This window comes from Lithobates pipiens, unplaced genomic scaffold (genome assembly GCF_037356315.1).
Source record: "Lithobates pipiens isolate NorthernLeopardFrog02 unplaced genomic scaffold, aLitPip1_a1.2 Scaffold_3, whole genome shotgun sequence".
Classification (NCBI taxonomy): domain Eukaryota; kingdom Metazoa; phylum Chordata; class Amphibia; order Anura; family Ranidae; genus Lithobates; species Lithobates pipiens.
In genome coordinates, this window is record NW_027507790.1 from 203188869 (window position 1) to 203211067 (window position 22199).

The 22199-nt window shown below is 43.0% G+C and overlaps 1 protein-coding gene across 4 annotated transcripts in view; it reads right to left on the reverse strand.

Annotated features, from left to right (window-relative positions):
- IL31RA (interleukin 31 receptor A) overlaps nt 1-22199 on the reverse strand; it is a 126433-nt gene that overhangs the window by 98530 nt on the left and 5704 nt on the right. For 2 of the 4 annotated variants that reach the window (XM_077462710.1, XM_077462708.1), the window contains exons 2-3: nt 15699-15735; nt 5709-5773 (exon numbers count right to left, since the gene is read on the reverse strand). In XM_077462710.1, the coding sequence (XP_077318836.1) occupies nt 5709-5760 (52 nt within the window). In that variant the 5' untranslated portion in view covers nt 5761-5773; nt 15699-15735. The remainder of the gene's footprint in view (nt 1-5708; nt 5774-15698; nt 15736-22199) is intronic. The other 2 variants (XM_077462711.1, XM_077462709.1) reach the window with 1 other exon arrangement.

Genomic DNA, 22199 nt, shown 5'->3' on the forward strand with positions numbered 1-22199 from the left:
GTAGACACCCCAAGCTATTTACTGAGAGGCATGTTGAGTCCATGGAATATTTTATATTTTGCCACAAGTTGCGGGAATATTACAAACTTTTTTTTTTTTGCACAAAGTTGTCACTAAATGATATATTGCTCACACATGCTATGGTTATATGTGGAATTGCACCCCAAAATATATTCGGCTACTTCTCCCGAGTATGGGGATACCACATGTGTGGGACTTTTTGGGAGTATAGTCGCGCACGGCATCCCGAAAACCAATCACCACCTTCAGGATTTCTAAGGGTGCAAATTTTTGATTTTACCCCTCACTACCTATCACAGTTTCGAAGGCCATAAAAAGCCAAAATAGCACAAAACCCCCCAAAATGACCCCATTTTGGAAAGTAGACACCCCAAGCTATTTACTGAGAGGCATGTTGAGTCCATGGAATATTTTATATTTTGCCACAAGTTGCGGGAATATTACAAACTTTTTTTTTTTTGCACAAAGTTGTCACTAAATGATATATTGCTCACACATGCTATGGTTATATGTGGAATTGCACCCCAAAATATATTCGGCTACTTCTCCCGAGTATGGGGATACCACATGTGTGGGACTTTTTGGGAGTCTAGTCGCGTACGGCACCCCGAAAACCAATCACCACCTTCAGGATTTCTAAGGGTGCAAAGGCCATAAAATGCCAAAATAGCACAAAATCCCCCCAAATTACCCCATTTTGGAAAGTAGACACCCCAAGCTATTTACTGAGAGTCATGTTGTCTGAACGAAAAAAAAGAGATTGATCGGTGGGTATGCCCACCATTAGATACCTCCCTTCATCCACCCACTTCTAATGATGGACATACATGCACCATTTATATATGCCGAAGCATGGGGGCATCCTCCCGCAAAAAAGTTATGCCGCGTACATACGTTCAAACTTTTCCATGGGCAAGCCCCCTGTCGGAATTTTGACCGTATGTACGCGGCATTAGGAGCAAAATCACTCCTCCACCCCTTATGCCCCCATGCTTCGGCATATATGCTCTTTTTTAACTGTGGTGGTGAAATCACCGCCTACAGCACTGGAGTCACGGCTTTATGTATCGTGGGAGCAAACGCTGTTGCTGTCAAGATAAATAAATCCGCGCTGCAGCTGAATGGCGTACCTGCTAAGCAAATTATGGTTAACGTTAAAACAAAGTAACATCCCAGTAAAACCTTACCATACCATACCTGCAAAGCAATTGCCAAAAAAAACAGTAAAAAATAAAACATTTTTTAACACAACCTGTGCCTAAAATATATATATGCCGAAGCATGGGGGCATCCTCCCGCAAAAAAGTTATGCTGCGTACATACGTTCAAACTTTTCCACGGGCAAGCCCTCCGTTGGAATTTTGACCGTATGTACGCGGCATTAGGAGCAAAATCGCTCCTCCACCCCTTATGCCCCCATGCTTCGGCATATATGCTCTTTTTTAACTGTGGTGGTGAAATCACCTCCTACAGCACTGGAGTCGCGGCTTTATGTATCGTGGGAGCAAACGCTGTTGCTGTCAAGATAAATAAATCCACGCTGCAGCTGAATGGCGTACCTGAAAACATGAAAAATGGTTAACAATAACACAGTAAACAGTAAAGTATAAAAAATTTGAGAGAAGAGAGAGAGAGAGAGAGAGAGAGAGAGAGAGAGAGAACAATAAAACGACAACTATTTTTGGTTTTTATATTTTATATTTTTTTTGGTTTTTTTATTTTACTTTTTTTTTTTTTTTTTTTTTATACACTTTTTTTTGAACTGTAAACTGTAACTGTAACGGTTCGGGTCTCTCAAAATGCGATGGCATCTTGGGAGACCCTGTGTTAGTGTGCCTAGCCTGTGAAATGCTGTACCCTACGCTAATACTTCACTCGTTCATGGTAGCGTTCAAAACACTCACCCTGACAAAGACCAGGCTGGCCAGGACAGCGTGGACAATAAGAACGGGTGTCACGCCTATATCCGCGCTTGCTACAGACACGACATCTTTTTTGGGGGGCTCGTTGGGTAGGGGTACTCGGGAGGACATAAGAATAATGCCTCTCATACAGCCGGCTTACTGCATTTGGTTGGGAATGGTGAGGTACAGAACCGTCTGGAAACAGAAGCTCTGTGACAACCTCTCTTTGGAAGAAAAGAAAGGTTAATGTTCCGCCTGAAGCTTTGTATAGCACAAAAGCATTCAGCAAAGCCAATTGAAATAAGTAAGCAGACACTTTTTTGTACCAGCGTCTGGTCTTACGGGAAGTTAGATACGGCGCTAACATCTGGTCATTGAGGTCCACCCCTCCCATATTTTTGTTATATTCGTGGACACAGAGGGGTTTCTCCACAATACCAGTCGCCGTAGAAATTTGGACCGTCGTGTCTGCATGAAGGGAGGTAAGAACGAAAACATTCTTATTATGCCTCCACTTCATAGCGAGCAAATTATTACACCGATAGCAGGCTCTCTCCCCCAGCCTAAGACGGGAATCTACAAGCCGCTGGGGAAAGCCCCGGCGATTAGGTCGCACGGTGCCACATGCTCCAATCTGATTATCAAATAAATGACTAAACAGTGGCACGCTGGTGTAATAGTTGTCCACGTACAAGTGGTACCCCTTTCCGAATAAGGGTGACACCAATTTCCACACTATCTTGCCAGCGCTTCCTATGTAATCAGGGCAGTTCTCCGGCTCTACGTAACTATCTTTACCCTCATAAACCATAAAGCTCCATGCATAGCCTGTGGCCCTGTCACAGCACTTATAGAGCTTGACCCCGTACCTGGTACGCTTGTTGGGAATGTACTGTTTGAATGACAAGCGACCAGTAAACTTAACCAGGGACTCATCAACGCAGACAACTTTTTGGGGAATAAACAAGTCTGCAAAACGTTGGTTGAAGTGGTTTATGAGGGGCCGAATTTTGTAGAGCCGATCGTATTCAGGGTCTCCACGTGGACGACAAAGTTCATTGTCACTGAAGTGCAAGAACCGCAAGATCTGCTCGTATCGTGCCCTGGGCATGGAGTTAGAGAACAGGGGCATGTGGTCAGCCGGATGCGTGGACCAATAAGCCCGCATCCGCATAAATTTGTGTGTGCCCATGTTGAGGGAAAGGCCCAAAAACGTCTTAAATTCGGAAACCGTAACTGGTTTCCAATCTCTGGCAAGAGACGGCAACTGGGGATTAGCGGCGATGCGTTGACCAGCATATAAATTGGTTTGGTCCACAATAGATCTATAGAGATCTTCCGTGAGATACAGAGAATAAAAATCGAGTGGCGTAAAATCATCTGTATCCACCTGAATACCGGGTTGGGCAGTGAATGGGGGAAGTACGGGTTCTGCAGAAGTGGTGGGCACCCAATTGGGATAGGCGAATTCTGCAGGAAGGGCACTATGGGTACGACGGGCCTGTCTTTGTCTTCTTCTTCTTGGTGGCAGCGGGACACTACTTGTGCTTGCCACCTCGCCAGCTTGAACTGCACTTATGGGACTCGCCACGTCACCACGTGATACTGCAGTGCTGGATGTACGCCCAGGGTGTACTAGGCCGCTGGTGCTTGCCAGTTCACCAAAAGGATGAGCGGCGCTAGTACTGGCTCTATACTCCATACGAGGGACTTCCGGTTCCTGCACCTCAACAACATCAGAAGATCGGGGTCGGGTACGCCTGACAATAGCAGGGACCTCTTCTTCGTCGTCAGAGCTATCTGACATGGAGGCGCTGTCCTCTACAGGTTCGTATTCTGAGCCTGATTCTGACAGATCAGTGTCTTCCTCTTCACTATCTGTCATGCTCAGAAACGTGTAGGCCTCTTCACTAGTGTACCTTCGCTTTGCCATTTTGGGCTCTAAATTTAGGGGTACAGTAGTGAGACTCACAGGTAAAAAAGCACCTAGCCTGTCAGCGACTGTATAAAACGCTACCAAAAAAAACTGTTAGCGATCGCAGGGATCAGGCCTGACTCTGCGAACGCTGCAGTTATGTGTGTTGTGTTTTGTAAGTGACAGTGATCGATCGATACTGCACTTGGGTGGGCTGGGCTGGGCTGGGCAGAGGGGCAAAACGCAGGTGCTAGCAGGTATCTGGGCTGATCCTGCTAACAATGCATTTTTTTAGAACCCTAAATTGCTGGGCACGCTAGTATAGATCTGATCAGATCAGATATTGATCTGTTCGGATACTATACCACTAAGGGAGGTGTATGCTTTGCGCGTGGGTGTTAGCGGTGCTGGCACTAACCTAGCACTGCCTGGGGCGACGCAGACCCTTTCTGACCCTAAAACCAAATTTATATCACCCGCCGGGTGATCAGGGGGTTAAACCTTTATTAGGTAATAAATGGCGGGTGCCCTGATGCTATAAAAAGCGAACTACCAAACCAGCGTCACCCGTAACACTTATACGGTGATCACTGGTGAAAGGGTTAACTAAGGGCAATCAGGGGTTAAAACCTTTATTGGGTATTTATATGGGGGTACCTGAAGCTTTATAAAAAGCTGACGGGGAACCTAAATAACTAAATAACTAACTGGCTAACCAGCGTCACCAGTGACACTTATGCAGCGATCGCTGGTGAAAGGGTTAACTCTAGGGGCAATCAAAGGGTTAAAACCTTTATTAGGTTATATATCGGGGTACCTAACGGTATAAAAACCTGGCGTTGAACCTAAAAAAAAACTAGCTTCCTAGCGGGACCAGTGACACTATTGCAGCGATCAGAAAAACGATCGCTTAGTGACACTGGTAAAAGAGGGTGAAAGGGTTAACTGGGAGGGCAATCAAGGGGTTAAACCTTTATTAGGGGGGGGTAGGGGGCTACCCTGGACCTAAAGGGGCCTAACACTAGCTGCCCTGACACTTTTTACAGTCACAACTGACACTAAATGTAGTGATAAATAAATAAATGAACACTGCATTAGTGACACTGTGACTGGGGGGGGGCGGGGGGCCGATCGGGGGGGTGATCGGGGGGTGACTGGGGTGAAATGTGTGCCTGTGTGTACCTATGTGTCAGTGGACTGTTGGTGCACTTACTTGCGTCTTCACTCCTCGCTGTCCGGTTCAAAAAGACCGCCACGAGGAGTGTGACATCACTTCCTCCTCCTGTGTTTACATTTTCACAGGGGAGGAAGTTCGTCACTGGCCAGGAGCGATCGAGAGGGGATGGGCGGAAACCAACGGCCATCCCCTCATCGCCGATCGCTCCGGCACCGAAAGGGACCGCCGTATCTAGCGGGAGGGGGTCCGATCGGACCCCCCACCCGCTAGAAGGCAATCACGTACATTTACGTGATTATGCCTGCCTGTGCCATTGTGTTGACGTACATTGGCAATACGGCGGTCCTGAAGTGGTTAAACTGACACAAACGTAAGATGCAGAACCCGGTCTAGTCACTGACCTTTGTTCCAGTTCTTTTGAACTGAGCAGGTTAGAGACAAGATGTAATTTTGTAGCTTGTGGGTCAAACTGACACTTACATGAGGCTATACACAATCCCCCAGCTCATTTCCAGGAACTGGCCAGCACCAAGTGTGGCATTGTGGGATTATAGGAAGAGAGTTATATGCTCTGCCATCAGGTATTTCCCAGAGGATCTGGTAGCAATTTGGGCAGCAGAGGATCATTAAGAAGTGAAGTACTGCCTCCATAAAAAACAACAATAATATAAAGTAAAACATGTTAAAATACCGGCTAATAGTAGCTTCACCGCCATGACTAAAATCCAGGACGTGCCAAACATCTTTTATTTACCTCTGTAAAGGAAGTGGATACATAAAATTAAAGGAAATATAGGGCTTTTGTACTCATAAAATTACTTTCTATTGAAAGACTAAACTTTTATTTGGAAATCAAGCAGTGGATTACATTTCCCATAGGTTTTTTGACTTATCAGTAAAATCTGTTTTTTGGAGTCCAGTATGGGACACAGGCTCTGTAATCATTATAACTGGGTTATATAAAGCTACGACCAGGCGATTAGACACTGGAAAACTGCAGGGACAGCTTCCAATATAACCCCTTTAATTCCAAGATAGCCTCAGTTACATAGCAAGCAATTTGACGATCAGAAGGATCTGTGTTCCATACTGTACTCAAAAGCTAGGTTTTACTGGTAAGTTGAATATCCTATTTCTTTAGTTGTATAGTACAGAAGCACAGGCTCTTTCATAACTGGGACTGGGATGTCCAAAAGCAGTCCAACAGAGGGGTGAGCAAGACAGCAAAAAATGCCAACAGGCCCACATAACAAAGGGGTCAAGAAGGGCTTAACATGACTTAGAGGCCTAGGCACTTCAATTCATGATTTGGGTCCAATAATTAATTCCTGAGACAAAGGATCAAATAGAATAGTTGGTGCATGTGCCCTGAGAGTGGCAAAACAAGAAAGAAAAGACCTAATGTGATCAGGTTGCCTATGAGAGGAAGGAAGACCAAGGAAATGGCACAATCAGCCAGGTATTTACTAGAACTGCATATTTTAATCAAGAAATAATATATACAATGAGAAAAACACTTTTTTGGGTTTAATAACACTTTAACCTTCCAATTTTCAGGAAACATCTGTTTAATAGCAAGCAGTACAAGGAGAATACATGTATGAATAACCTTGGCGTAGATCTAAATATCATAACTTGACAACAGGCACAAACAGCCCAGAAGATGGCTGAAAGTTATGTTTCTCAATGAACTCAAAAAGAAAGAATGCTATAGTGAGTACAAATAACTCTATTTTCTATTATGTTCATTGAGAGGCATGACTTTTTATTGAAGTTTAAAAAAAAAAAAAATCTTCACCTACAAACTCATGTTCCACCATATGCTCATCCACCACCAAATGTGCAAAATTGCTGCTCACCAAAGGTTGAGACCTCACACAATACAAGAGGTCAAATTTACTAATTTAAACAGGATCTCATATGTTGTTTGAACGAGTGGCTCAGTTTTTTTTTCAAATAACAGTTTATTTTTTTTCGTGGTCGTAAAACAGAAATAATAGTACAGGCATACAGCAAAAGCAGCAAGGCTCCCAAAATTTGAAGGGCCCACTGCAAAGAGACAGTGCAAAATAACACAGTATTGGGAGGTGCAGCGAGAACAGGCGATCCTACCAGGGGTGCAGAGCGGGATGAAAGACACCAAAAGTCAGACATCCGTGCAGGAAACCAAGAAGCCACCCAGGGTCTGCTGCTTAGCCCATATGCCAAATGTAAAACAAAACAAGGACCATCAACAGCATGAACAAGAAAGGTGGAAGAAAGAAGAAGGGAGAGAAACAAAGAAAAAGAAACGGAAAAAGAAAAGGAAATAGAACGCCAGCGGTCTACATCACCACACCCATACCGGTTCGCCATCAATCCTCCAGCAGCCGCCATCTCCCCCAGACCAGGTCATGCTCCTCAAGCCTATCCCTCATCCTGGCAGTCATCTTCTCCGAGTGGCTCAGTTTAAAGCCCCATATACACGGGCCGAATGCCGGGCAACATCGACGGGTTCAATAAAAACTGACTGACATTCAGCCTCTGTTTAATGCAGCCAGTCCAACAGAAGCCGGCCATTTGGCCCTCTTCTGTAGGATGAGCATGCTGGAAAACCAGCAGCCGACCGGCTCCTGATCAGTGCTCTCATCCAATAAGCATGCTGATCGAAGTGCTTTGGCGGGGGATCCCCCTGTCAAAACACAAGAGCTCAGCGGGGGAGACCACCGTATACTAATGTTAGATTGTTAGTACAGCGCCTCCGACCGAATCTGACTTTTTCCAACAGAAAGAAAGGTCTTTTTACAACCTTCTCAACCAATTGGCACAAATCACCAAGAAGGCTTCCTATCTTAATTGCTGGTGCAGATGCTGCTGGCCAGTAATTCTCCAGATCCAGCATTTCGCTTGCTTGCGCAGGAAAAACCCATATTAAGTCTGTTCAACAAGGTTCTCAATTTAACTGAAGGAAATAAAGTGGTGATTTGGGCTAATTGGTTGAAAAGGTTGGTAAAAGAGGAGAGTTAAAGCCACTCATCCAAACAACATATGAGCTCCTGGGTAAATTAGCCCATTTGACCTCTTGTATTGTATGATTTCTCAACCTTTGGGGAGAAGCACATTTTCACATTTGGTGGAAGTGGATGAGCATATGGAGGAACACACGTTTGGGGATGAAGATTTAATTTATTTAATATACACATTGGACTGATTCATTCAGGCACTTGGGTACAATTATTCGTTGGACTTTTTCTTGAGTGATGTTTGTTCACTATAGTATTATATCATTTATACACCATATTGATTTTTGTGAAGCGCTGCATAGTTTGATTTATTAGTATTTTGGTATGTGAATAAAGCACATACAGATGCTGTCTGCTCCATGCATATGTATTAGATTGATTCATTTATTAATTTAGTCTCTAACACTTAGTGGTACAGGTTGCATGGATACATGTTTATTATTAATATTTTGTTTCAACTCCTTTTGGCTAATCTTTCTTTAATCCATACTTTTTTTTGTCAATAAGTTTTTCATGTCATTCCTCCCATCATACCGCTGCTTCCTCCATGTGACCATAAAGGATAAATTTAAGCTTTATAGAAAAAATTAGAAAAGCACATATTTTACATAAAAATCAGTAGATCAAGGGTGCAATGTCAGGCTTCTGCAGACAAGCCCAAAATACGGGTGAAATATGTAACATGTTCCAAAAGGTGAACATATCCATCATTTCATTTGGTGCTTCCAGTTTTACAAATCCCTCCTTTTGAGAATATTCAGGAAATTTTCTTGCAGATGTCTAAAATGGTGGCTTTTTTAGTGTCTATTACTTTGACAAGGCATGTATCCAAGTTGGCAGCATTGCCCTGTGAATCTCCCTTCTTGATTGTGCACAAGGACAAGGCGCTTTTGAGATCTGGTCATTCCTTTTTACATAAGATAGTTTCTGACCTTCACCTTAAGGAAAATATTGTGCTCTCTTCTCTCTATTCAGCTCCTTTTTCCTTACCTTTCCTGTTTGTTGTGGTTGATGGTCCATGTAAGGAACTTGCTTCTTCTTCTGCTACCAGCGCTGATGGATTCCACAAACTAGAACTCAGGCTTATGCTAACACATAACATAACACATAAGGTACTTTTTTATTTTATTTTTTTAACTAACTGCTCATTCTACTAGGTTGGTCAATATTTCTTGAGCATTCTGTCATTAGTCCTTGGTCTTGGAAGTCATTAAGTTTGTGACCTGGTCCTCTCTGTTCATACCCTCACTAAATTTTATAAGGTAGCTGTGGTAGTATCAGCCAATGCAAGCTTTGCAGCCAAAGCTATACAGCAGGGATATGTAATTAGTGGACCTCCAGCAGTTGCTGAACTGCAAGTCCCATGAGGCATAGCAAGACTTTGACAGCCACAAGCATAACACCCAGAGGCAGAAGCATGATGGGACTTGTAGTTTGGCAATAGCTGGAGGTCCGCTAATTGCATATCACTGCTCTACAGGCTGAAGTAGGGTGTGGGCTCACCATGTCTTTTAGTTGTATCTTGGTGTAATAAATTAAAACCACAATGAACAGCACTTGTTCCAAAAAAAAAAAAAGAAAAGGTGAAACAGCTGTCTGAAGTACAGTGCCTTGCGAAAGTATTCGGCCCCCTTGAACTTTTCAACCTTTTGCCACATTTCAGGCTTCAAACATAAAGATATAAAATTTTTATTTTTTGTGAAGAATCACCAACAAGTGGGACACAATTGTGAAGTGGAACAAAATCTATTGGATTTTTGAAACTAATAACTTTTTAACTAATAAAAAAAATGAAAAGTGGGGCGTGCAAAATTATTCAGCCCTCTTGCGTTAATACTTTGTAGAGCCACCTTTTGCTGCGATTACAGCTGCAAGTCGCTTGGGGTATGTCTCTATCAGTTTTGCACATCGAGAGACTGAAATTCTTGCCCATTCTTCCCTGCAAAACAGCTCAAGCTCAGTGAGGTTGGATGGAGAGCATTTGTGAACAGCAGTTTTCAGCTCTTTCCACAGATTCTCGATTGGATTCAGGTCTGGACTTTGACTTGGCTATTCTAACATCTGGATACGTTTATTTATGAACCATTCCTTTGTAGATTTTGCTGTATGTTTGGGATCATTGTCTTGTTGGAAGATAAATCTCCGTCCCAGTTTCAGGTCTTTTGCAGACTCCAACAGGTTTTCATCCAGAATGGTCCTGTATTTGGCTGCATCCATCTTCCCTGTCCCTGCTGAAGAAAAGCAGGCCCAAACCATGATGCTGCCACCACCATGTTTGACAGTGGGGATGGTGTGTTGAGGGTGATGAGCTGTGTTGCTTTTACGCCAAACATATCGTTTTGCATTGTGGGAAAAAAGTTCGATTTTGGTTTCATCTGACCAGAGCACCTTCTTCCACATGTTTGGTGTGTCTCCCAGGTGGCTTGTGGCAAACTTTAGACGAGACTTTTTATGGATATCTTTGAGAAATGGCTTTCTTCTTGCCACTCTTCCATAAAGGCCAGATTTGTGCAGTGTACGACTGATTGTTGTCCTATGGAAAGACTCTCCCACCTCAGCTGTAGTTCTCTGCAATTCATCCAGAGTGATCATGGGCCTCTTGGCTGCATCTCTGATCAGTCTTCTCCTTGTCTGAGCTGAAAGTTTAGAGGGACGGCCAAGTCTTGGTAGATTTGCAGTGGTCTGATACTCCTTCCATTTCAAAATGATCGCTTGCACAGTGCTCCTTGGGATGTTTAAAGCTTGGGAAATCTTTTTGTATCCAAATCCGGCTTTAAACTTCTCCACAACAGTATTACGGACCTGCCTGGTGTGTTCCTTGGTCTTCATGATGCTCTCTGCGCTTTCAACAGAACCCTGAGACTATCACAGAGCAGGTGCATTTATACAGAGACTTGATTACACACAGGTGGATTCTATTTATCACCATCAGTAATTTAGGACAACATTGGATCATTCAGAGATCCTTGCTGAACTTCTGGCGTGAGTTTGCTGCACTGAAAGTAAAGGGGCCGAATAATTTTGCACGCACCTCTTTTCAGTTTTTTTATTTGCTAAAAAAGTTTAAAATATCCAATAGATTTCGTTCCACTTGACAATTGTGTCCCACTTGTTGGTGATTCTTCACAAACAATTAAAATTTTATATCTTTATGTTTGAAGCCTGAAATGTGGCAAAAGGTTGAAAAGTTCAAGGGGGCCGAATACTTTCGCAAGGCACTGTATCTATGTAGCTGGGTGCTCAGGCTTTCTCCACTGGAACTACATTGCCCATGAGGCATTGCAAGGCTGGCAGTTACAATTACTCCCAGAGACATGATGGGACTCGTAGTTCTGCAACAGCTGGAGGGCCCCAGGTTACCTACCCCTGCTCTAAACATAACAAACATTTAATCCTCTCAGTGGGAGTGGGCTCTGCAAGGGTGGATTTTTCATATTCCTGACGTTGTCATTTAATAACTTGATTTTGACATTTAAAGTGAACTTAACCACTTCAATACAGGGCACTTTCGCCCCCTTCCTTCCCAGCCCAATTTTCAGCTTTCATCGCTCTAGCGCTTTCAGTGACAATTGCGCGGTCATGCTACACTGTACCCAAATTACATTTTTATCATTTTGTTCGCACAAATAGAGCTTTATTTTGGTGGTATTTATTCACGACTCCGTTTTTTATTTTTTGCGATATAAGCGCAAAAATGCGGAAATTTGGAAAAAAAACTATATTTTCTTTTTTCTATTTTAAAAGAAATCCAATAAAATCAAATTTTGTCATAAATTTAAGCCAAAATGTATTCTGCTACATGTTTTTGGTAAAAAAAATTCCGTTAAGTGTATAATAATTGGTTTGTGTGATCACGGACATATGTACGCAAATGATCATGTACATATGTGTGCAGGTGATCACGTATATATGTGTGCAGATAATCATTGGGACATGTGATTTTAGTGGGACATATGTGGGGGACATGTTTTTATTATTAGGGACATGTGTTTTTATTATTTGGGGACATGCATGTTTTGGGGACATGTGTGGGGACTGTGCTTATACTGTGTGGTGTGTTGTGTATTACACTAGACTGGTGATCAGTGAGTAAAAAGCTGTAAAAAACAGCTCATACTCACTGATCATCAGCCGGCTGCAGCGATCTGCTCTCCTCTCCTCAGCGATGACTTCTGTGTGAGGAGAGGAGGAGCCGATTGCCTAGCAACCGGCTGTTTGTTTACATCACATGACGGCCGTGATTGGACACGGCCTTCATGTGATCAGGAGGGCCAATCAGAGAGCCCTCCTGCCGATCTGAGATGCGCCGTGTCGGGGTGACACGGGCGCATCGGGATCGCGCCGCTGCGCAGGCACACGCGCGCGCGATCCCGCTCCTTCTGATGGACGTTCCTGAACGTCCTATCAGAAGTAGACGGCTCCCACCCGGCCGTATATGTGCATTGGCCGGGTGGGAAGTGGTTAAACTGTCATGCATTGTCTCCAAGATAGCAAAAGAGAACCATGGATGCTTGGGAATACAAGTTGTACATGGGGCCTCAAACTTCTGCATAAGTCACAATTAGGGATGGGGTCAGGTGTGTTTGGATGAGTCTGAACCTGCTTTAGCTATCCCACCAAGAAGCTGTCAAAGCGGACAGTCAAACATGGGCAGTAGTGGCATTCCCTGCCCTGCAGCTTCATGTACACCAGGGGCATGGGGCAGGGAATGTCTTGGCTGTCTATGATTGGCTGCCTGCCTTGAAAGCTTCCTGACAGGATTGCTTAGGCTCACATACTAGATGCAGTGCAAATTCGCACTACATCTAAAATCGCAAACCTGTTCATACAAACTGATTGCAGAGTGTATGTAAAGTTAACGACACCCCACAATTAGTTTGCAAAACGCAGAGCGATTTGCATAATCGGATCGTATGGGTGTGAACACCTATGCAATCTGATTCTGGTGCGGACCAAAAAAAAAAGTCCTGCACGAGTTTGGTCTGAATGCAATTAGAATTCAGCCATACAGTTTTTATGGCTGAATTTACATTTCACAGACATCGCATGTGATCTGCACAGCAATGCGGTGTGAATCAAGTGCGATGTCTGGCATCGCACTAGTGTGAACCGGCCCTTAGACAAGATTGGACTTCTATCTGAACATGCCTGAGTTTATACCTGGTATAATTTTTGCAATTAAATTGTTAAATGTCAGATCCTCTGCTGCTCGTTAAGGCTGGGTTCACACTTATGCCGGATGTGGCTCGCAGCAGGGGTCTGGTGTGTCCCTGTTCTCTGTTTCAGGGACAAATCAGACTCCAATTTTTGCCTGAAATTGGACCTGAAACAGAGCCAAAGATGCACAAGACCCCTGTGCAATCTGCTCCGCAGCCTCTCCGGAGATGTGTGAACCGGCTCCATTGAGAGCCGGTGTCAATCTCCTGTCATGCGAATTTGAGGCGAGAAAATCCACATCCAATTCGCAGTTTTTACTCTCTTTTATGTTAGAAGAGTGCAGTAAGCAACTAGGAGTGAATATAGTGGACTGCCAGACACATCTATTGTAAACACAAAATAAAGGTTGAGCTTTCTACAACTTAGGGATGAAGGTCTTGGCCGCATGTCCTTTTTACCTAAATGTAATAATTTCTTGACTTGCAAGACTAAATTTCGTCCTTGTGAAATAAGAATATGTTTAGGGAAACATGGGGGTCTATTTTTAAAACATTCTTTGGATGAATTCAAGAAAGAGTAGTAGCGCGTATCCTCTTTTACCTCCTACAAAATTGTGTGTAGCTGCCCCTCCTTTTAAGTGTATTACCACAAGTACACTTTTTTATACACTGGTAGATGGGACTTTATTGATTCATATACAATATATAAACACTCAACGGCCACTTTATTAGGTATACCTTCCAAGTACTGGGTTGAACCCCCTAAGCCTTCTGAACTGTCTTTATTCTTCCTGGCATAGATTCAATAAGGTGTTGGAAACATTCTTCAGAGATTTTAGTCCATATTGATATGATAGCATCACGCAGTTGCTGCAGATTTTTCCGCTGCACATCCATGATGCAAATCTCCTGTTCCACCCCTTCCCAAAGGTGCTCTATTGGATTAAGATCAGGTGACTGTTGAGGTCATTGAAGTACAGGGACCTCATTGTCATTTTCAAGTAACCAGTTTAAGATGATTTGAGCTTTGTGACATGGTGCATTATCCTGGTGGAAGGAGCCATCAGAAGATGGGTAAACTGTAGTCATAAAGGAATAAACATGGTCAGCAACAATACTCAGGTATGCGTAGCACTTAAACAGTGCTCAATTGGTACTAAGAGGCCCAAAGTGTGCCAAGAAAATATCATCCAAACCATTACACCACTATCACCAGCTGCCTGAACCATTGATACTAGGTATGATGGATTCATGCTTTCGTGTTGTTTACGCCAAATTCTGACCCTACCATCCGAATGTCGCAGAGGAAATCGAGACTCGTCAGACCAGTCAAAGTTTTTCCAATCATTTATTGTACAATTTTGGTGAGCTTGTGCAAATTTTAGCCCCAATTTCCTGTTCTTAGCTGACAGGAGTGGCACCCAGTGTGGTCTTCTGCTGCTGTAGCCCATCTGCTTCAAGGTTCGACGTGTTGTGCGTACAGAGATGGTATTCTGCGTACCTTAATTGTGACGAGTGGTTATTTGAGGTACTGTTACTTTCTATCATCTCTGACATCAACAATGCATTTTTGTCCACATAACTGACACTCACTGGATATTTTCTCTTTTTCGGACCATTCTCTGTAAACCCTAGTGATGGTTGTACATGAAAATTCCAGTAGATCAGCAGTTATTAAAATACTCAGACCATCCCGTCTGTCACCAACAACCATGACATGGTCAAAGTCACTTAAATCCCCTATCTGATACTCGGCTTCAGCAAGTGGTTTTCCCCATGTCTAGATGCCTACATGCATTAAAGTGGTTGTATAGTTTTTTTTTTTTTTTTACTTTTACCTACAGGTAAGCCTATAATAAGGCTTACCTGTAGGTAAAAAAAATATCTCCTAAACCTGTATGGTTTAGAAGATATTGCCCTCACAATGAGCCGCTGACTGCAGCAGCGCATGCGCACAACGGATTCTCGGCTGAAAGCCCAGCAGACGCCGGACCCTGCCAGAAAGAAACCGCCCGTGCGCATGCGCGGGAGTGACGATATCGCGGCTCTGACCACACACAGCGCCGGAGCCGCGATAACCGGAAGACATGCCGAGGGAACATGTCAGCTCCCTCGGCGTGGATCCGGTGAGATGTCAGGGCCTCGTTCTAAGATATTTCATAATGAGCTAGTATGCGGCGCATACATATATGTCAGCGGGTTTACTCCTGCTTTAAGTTGCTGCCATGTGATTAGCTGATTAGAAATTTGTGTTAACAAGCAATTGAGCAGGTGTACCTAATAAAGTGGCTGGTGAGTGGTTATATACAGTATCTCATAAAAGTGAGTACACCCCTCACATTTTTGTAAATATTTTATTATATCTTTTCATTATTATATTATTATTTAAGGTACTTATTTAGCACTGTCAATTTACATATACATTGCAGATTCACATCCTTATCCCCAAGGAGCTTACAATCCAAGGTCCCCAACTCACATTCATATACTAGGGCCAATTTAGACAGAAGCCAATTAACTTACCAGCATGTCATTGGCATGTGGGAGGAAACCGGAGTACCTGGAGGAAACAAAAAAAATTCATCCAGAGTTACAGGCCCATTATCTAAGGACATTGAAAAAAAATAGAACTTCACAAGTGGGTGGGGTTATAAATGTGCTCTGGGGGAGGCCATACCAAGTTATTCTTGCCAGCGGCCAATCACATGAAGGTAGCGTCATATAAGCCAAGGTCTAAAGCCTTCAGAAAATTTTCAGACGACAGAATTCAACGTCAGAAGTGACGTATGTGTTGAATTGTTTTGTATGTGTTCTTTCATTTCTGAGCATGCCTAGTCTTGCTCTTCAGATTTTTTTGGGCAGAAAACAGTACTAATGAAAAGAAAAGCAGCATACTAATGATCAGAAAATCGGCAGATCGTTCAACGGATGAAATTTAACTTCAGATTTTCTAACCGCATGTACGGGCCTTAAGAATAAGTCCCATATACTGTGCATTACAGTTAAGATAATATCTGTTGATCTGCCAGAAATGCCATAATTTCCTCTTGTGATAACACATCAGGCTCCGCCCACTTTTAGCATCACTGTCTGGTAGTTGCCTGTAAACTCAAAAGCCAACAGCATCCTTAACACACAGTGACAGATGGGGAGGGGGTAAGAGTGGCAAACATGCTGCTCCACTAAATAGCATTTGCCTGTCTCTGTACACCAACTTAAAGCAGTATTAATCCTAAAAACAAGAATATATTAATTTGCAGCTTACCAGCTCTTAGATGTGGTGGCTGCATTCGTTTCTATTTTTTTTCCTTTATTTTCACCTGGTGATCCAGTCAGTAAGTCTGTTTATTTTCAACTTGCTTTAACCAGTTCCCTACCGCTGTATTGTAAAATGACGGAGGCAGGAACCGTTCCTCCCTCCGGGTGGGCGTCATATGACGTCCACGGCTTCCCGACATTGTGGAGAGCGCACGCACTTGCAGCATCACTAGGGATCCAATTTGTGCTCCCAGTGGCCACAATGTCCGCTGGGCACCCGCGATTGCTCATAACAGACCGGGGATGTGGATCTTTGTGTGTAAACACACAGATCCACGTCCTGTCAGGGGAGAGGAGAACTGATTGTATGTTCCTTGTACAGAGGAACACAGATCGGTCTCCTCCCCTCATCAGTCCCCTCCCCCACCGTTAGAATCACTCCCTAGGACACACATTTAACCCCTGCAGCGTGCCCTAGTGTAAACCCCTTCCTTGACAATCACATTTATACAGTAATCAGTGCATTTTTTTACAGCATCGATCACTTCATAACTGTGAATGGTCCCAAAATAGTGTCAAAAGTCTCCGATCTGTTCGCCACAATGTCACAGTCACAATAAAAATTGCAGATCACCGCCATTAGTAGCAAAAAAAAAAAAAAATGACAGATCTATCCCCTACTTTGTAGGCACTATAACTTTTGTGCAAACCAATCAATATACGCTTATTGGGATTTTTTTTACCAAAAATATGTACAATATATTTATTATAGCAAAAAGTAATAAATCAAAAATAAAAATACTCAAGCGCAAATTTGGATGATAGATGAGAAAATTATACCTATATCGAAAGCAGTTGCAAACACTCCAAAAGGTCAGTCAACCAAGAATTTTAAATATCAAAAGTGAATAGTGTTGCGCCATCTTCAAAAATCCTACCTGTACGGCTAAAAAAGTGCTAAGTGCCAAAATCGCAAATAAAATAAATGTATTAAGATTCTAATATATTACTAAAAAAAAAAAGTGAAAAGGGGGACACGAACCTCCAAAAATATTCCAATACTCCTTCAGATTATAACATGTGATTGCAAACACAGGTGAAAAAAGGTGCAATGTGCAAAAAAATAATATATATATATATATATATATATATATATATATATATATATATATATATATAGTTCACTAAGTGTATATTAAGTGAAATAATTAATTTAACAACACCCTGAAATGGATATACCGTATTTATCGGGGTATAACACGCACTTTTTTCCCCTTAAAACCAGGGGAAAATCGGGGGTGCGTGTTATACACCGATCCGCCGCGATTTACTTGCGATTTCTGGGCTCTGGGGCGGCTTTCAGCCGTCTTCGGCCCTTCTCGCGGCTTTCGGTCGCCTTCGGCGGAGGCGGCCAAAAACCACAGAGAAGCGGTGAGAGCCTGCCGAAAGCCTCAGAGTATGGCCGAGGTGGTTGAAAGCCGCCGAGTGCGGGCCGAAAGCCTCCGAGTACGGCCGAAAGCCACCGAGTGTGGGCCGAAAGCCTCCGAGTACGACTGAGGCGGCCGAAAGCCGCCGAGAACTTCCGGGCGCCGCCAAGATGCGAAGAACATCTCGGCCGCGCAAATTTTTCAAAACAAAAGCTGAGGGGAAAACGGACAAGGGGACAACGGACAGGCTGAGACCAGGTGACAGATGCACTCCATAGGAGTCGGAAGTGCACCGCTAGGTAGTGGACCTTAGAACTGACTGCTGCGCATTGTACCCAGGGAGATTCACGACACAGGTCTACTGGATCACTAACACAGATCCCAGTAGGAGCTAGAGCATAGATTCCCCAGGGCGCGGAGTCTAAGAGCCAGCAGGTGTTCACCAGAGCCTCCAGTGGTGAGGATGGACTTCGCTGCAGTCTGGCTCCAGGTCGCGGCCCCTAGGGTCTCACAGCTCACACTCCCAGTAGACTACAGGAGAAGGAAGCAGCAGGCTGGAACAACAAGAATAGTAAGGGGACAAGGCAGAGGTCAGGGCAACTAGCAGACAGGAACAGAGTACAGGCCAAAGGTTCAGGGTCACAGGCAGACAGGGATGGTCAGGGACATGCCAAAAGGTCAAGGTCGCAAGCAGACAGGAGTCGTTGAGAACACGCCGAGCTCGGTAACAGAGCCAAACGAAGAGCACACAGCAAGCTGGAAACAGGAAGCCAAACACACAATGAATACACAATGGTTGATCAGCAACCCTGGCTTGCAGTGCACAGGTTAACATAGGGTTCCCTGATAGGGCCTGGGGTGGAGCCATGCCTAGAGGAGAGGTTATAAAAACCACCTCGTGGAAGTGGCTGGCCTCTTAGCCCTTGTACACACGGTCGGACATTCTGACAACCTACGGATTTTGGCCAAAACTGTTGCATACACACGGTCGGACAAAGTTGTCGGAAAATCCGATTGTACATAACGTGATGACGTTATTTTGTTACGACGGGACTACGTTCAGGCTAGTAGCCAATAGCTTTGGTCTAGGAATTTGATCTGAGCATGCGTGGCACTTTGTCCGTCGGAGTAGGCTACACATGATCGGAGTATGTCCGATCGGACCAGTTTGTCCGAAAATATTTCCAGCAAGTTGGAAAATTTGGTCCGACGGATACAGTCCGATGCATACCACACACAGTTGGAATACCCGACAAAACGGTCCGATAGGACACATTCCGACAGATTCTCCGACCGTGTGTACAAGGGCTTAGTCTGAACACATGAGGAGAGGTAAGCAGAGGAAGATTACTGCATAACCATGACAAATAGTTGGTATTAAGGGAATATGTCATGCATAAATACCCAGGGCAACTTATTAAAAATCTGAAATAAAGCAATTCAGATCAAAATTGATGTTCATGCCCCTTGGCCACTCTTCTATATGTGAACCAAGGTTTAACTGGTAAGATCTTCTGTAGTTGTGTATCTGCTAACAATAATGACCAATGCTTATTTATAATTTGTTCCACTTGTTTGTGTTGAATGCTATAATTCATTAATAATGGTACCTGTTCTAACTGATTAGGGGTTTTCACTTCGTCCTTTATGAGATCAGCTCTTGAAATGGCGTATACTTCCTGTATTTTGTCTTGTATAAATTGTTCATTATAACTTTTATTAATGATTTTTTTTCCCATCAATTCAGCTTGTTCCAAGTAGCATTCACTACTCATATAATTTCTTCTAAGTCGTATTAACTGTCCCTTAGGGATGTTAATCAACCAGGGATCATGATGACAGCTGTTTGTCGGGATATAACTATTATGTTCCACTGGTTTAAAATAGGTTTTTGTCATTCATTTTCCATCTTCTTGTTGAATTGTCAGATCCAAGAAATGAGCATCAGTGTAAGTTTAATATTATTTTGGTTGTTATTTAGTTTGTCCAAAAACTGTATTAGACTACTTTCCTCTCCCTTCCATATTATGATACAATCAATGTATCGTCTATATTGAATAAGCTCTTCTGGTATATCTGCATATACTGTTGGTTCTTCCCATTTGGACATGTAGATGTTTGCAACACTTGGTGCATATTTAGCACCCATAGCAATACCATTAAGCTGTCTAAAATATTCATTATTGAACCAAAAATAATTATGTTGCAAACCAAATGCCAAGCAACTATGGACAAATCTTTTTTGTTTTGAAATCAAATTTGAAAATTTATCGAGTGCCCACTTCGTGGATTCAATTGATCCTTCATGACTGATATTTGTGTAAAGTGATGCTACATCAGCTGTTGCTATCAGATATCTATGTTGCGGATCCAATTCCAAAGAATTGAGTATCTGAATCAAGTGTTTAGTAGCCCGTAAAAACTCCCGTGTTTGTGGAACTAATGACTGTATAAAATTATCAACATATTGCCCAAGTCTTGAGTTAAGTAACTGAATCACATTTATTATGGGTCTCCCTGGAGGTGTTGTTGAGTTATGTGTTTTGGGAATTGTATATATGATAGGTACCTTGCATGTTTCAGGTATGAGATATTTTTCCTCCTTTTTTGTTAGAATATTTTTCAGCCTTCCTCTTAGGACTAAGTCACACAGCTCCTCTTTGTATTTCCTGGTCGGATCCCCTTTCAATTTGATATATGTATTAAAATCATTAAGTTGGTCCAATAATTCTTGATTGTAGTATACCACAACCCCCCCCCCCCCCCCTTTATCAGCGGGTCTAATTACAACTTGTTTATTCTTTTCAAGGGCCTTAATCCCTTGTTTGATGCTCTGGGATTCTTCTATTCTCTTTATGTTCAATTTTTCCAGGCCATTCACAACCATTTTATTAAAAATTCCTTCTCCTATTGTTCTCTTCTTCTTTTGGGTCTTATATCCTCCCTAGTATCCCCTCTTCTGTTTTGGGCTTCTTGGGTTGATTATGTGGTATGGAGTATAGTTGAATCTTAATCTTGCTCCTTGCCCCTCTCTCTCACCTTGCTGGAAATTATTTATTTTTTAATTTTTTTGTCTATGCCCCCGTACACACGGTCGGACATTCCGACCACAAAATCCGTCAGATTTTGTCTGAAACTGGTGTTGCATACACACAGTCGGACAAAGTTGTGGGAAAATCCGTTCGGAACGTGATGATGTTAGTTTATTACGACGGGACTACGTTCAGGCTAGTAGCCAATAGCATTGGTCTCGTAATTTCATCTGAGCATGCGTGGCACTTTGTCCGATCGGAATTCTCTACAAACGATCGGATAAAGTCTGATCGGATCATGTTGTTGGAAAATTTTATATCCAGCTCTCAAACTTTGTTGGTCGGATATTCCGACGGAAAAAGTCTGATGGAGCCCACACATGGTTGGATTATCTGACAACACAGTCCGATCAGACATTTTCCATTGGAATTTCCGACCGTGTGTACAAGGGTTAAGACATTTGATGGTCCTGTTATTATTGGTTTTAATTCTCCCCTCTTTTTTTTTGCCACTTAGGGGGTCTTCATTATTGTCTCTTAAAATTGTTTTTAAAATAATATATATTTTTTAATATATTCTCCTCTGTTATAGATACTATTGGTTATTAACCACTTCCAGACCGGCGCACAACGATGTACGTCGGCAGAATGGCACGGACAGGCATATGGGCGTACAGGTACGTCCCTTTAAGAATGCCGCCATGCCATCGCGCGCGCCGGTCGGGACCCCCGTGGACCCGCAGACTTTATCTCCGCAGGGATACCAGCGATCGTCTCACGGGGAGGCTGAACAGGGAGATGCGGAAAGTAAACAGCATCTCCTCATTCTGCCTAGCAACAGGTGACACTGATCTCTGCTCCCTGTTATTGGAGCAGAGATCAGTGTTCACTAACACACAGCCATGCTCCCCACAGTTAGTAACACGCCCCTAGGACACACTTAATCCCTACACTGCCACTCCCTCGTAAAACCCTACACTGCCAGTGTCATTTACACAGGAATCAGTGCATTTGTATAGCACTGATTGCTGTATAAATGACAATGGTCCCAAAAATGTGTCAAAAATGTCCGATGTGTCCACCATAATGTCACAGTCACAATAAAAATCGCCGCCATTACTAGTAAAAAAAAAATATTAATAAAAATGCCATAAAACTATCCCCTATATTGTAAACGCTATAAGTTTTGCGCAACCCAATCAATAATCACTTATTGCGATTTTTTTTTACCAAAAATATGTAGAAGAATACGTATCGGCCTAAACCGAGGAAAAAAAATGTTTTTTTTATATATTTTTGGGGGATAT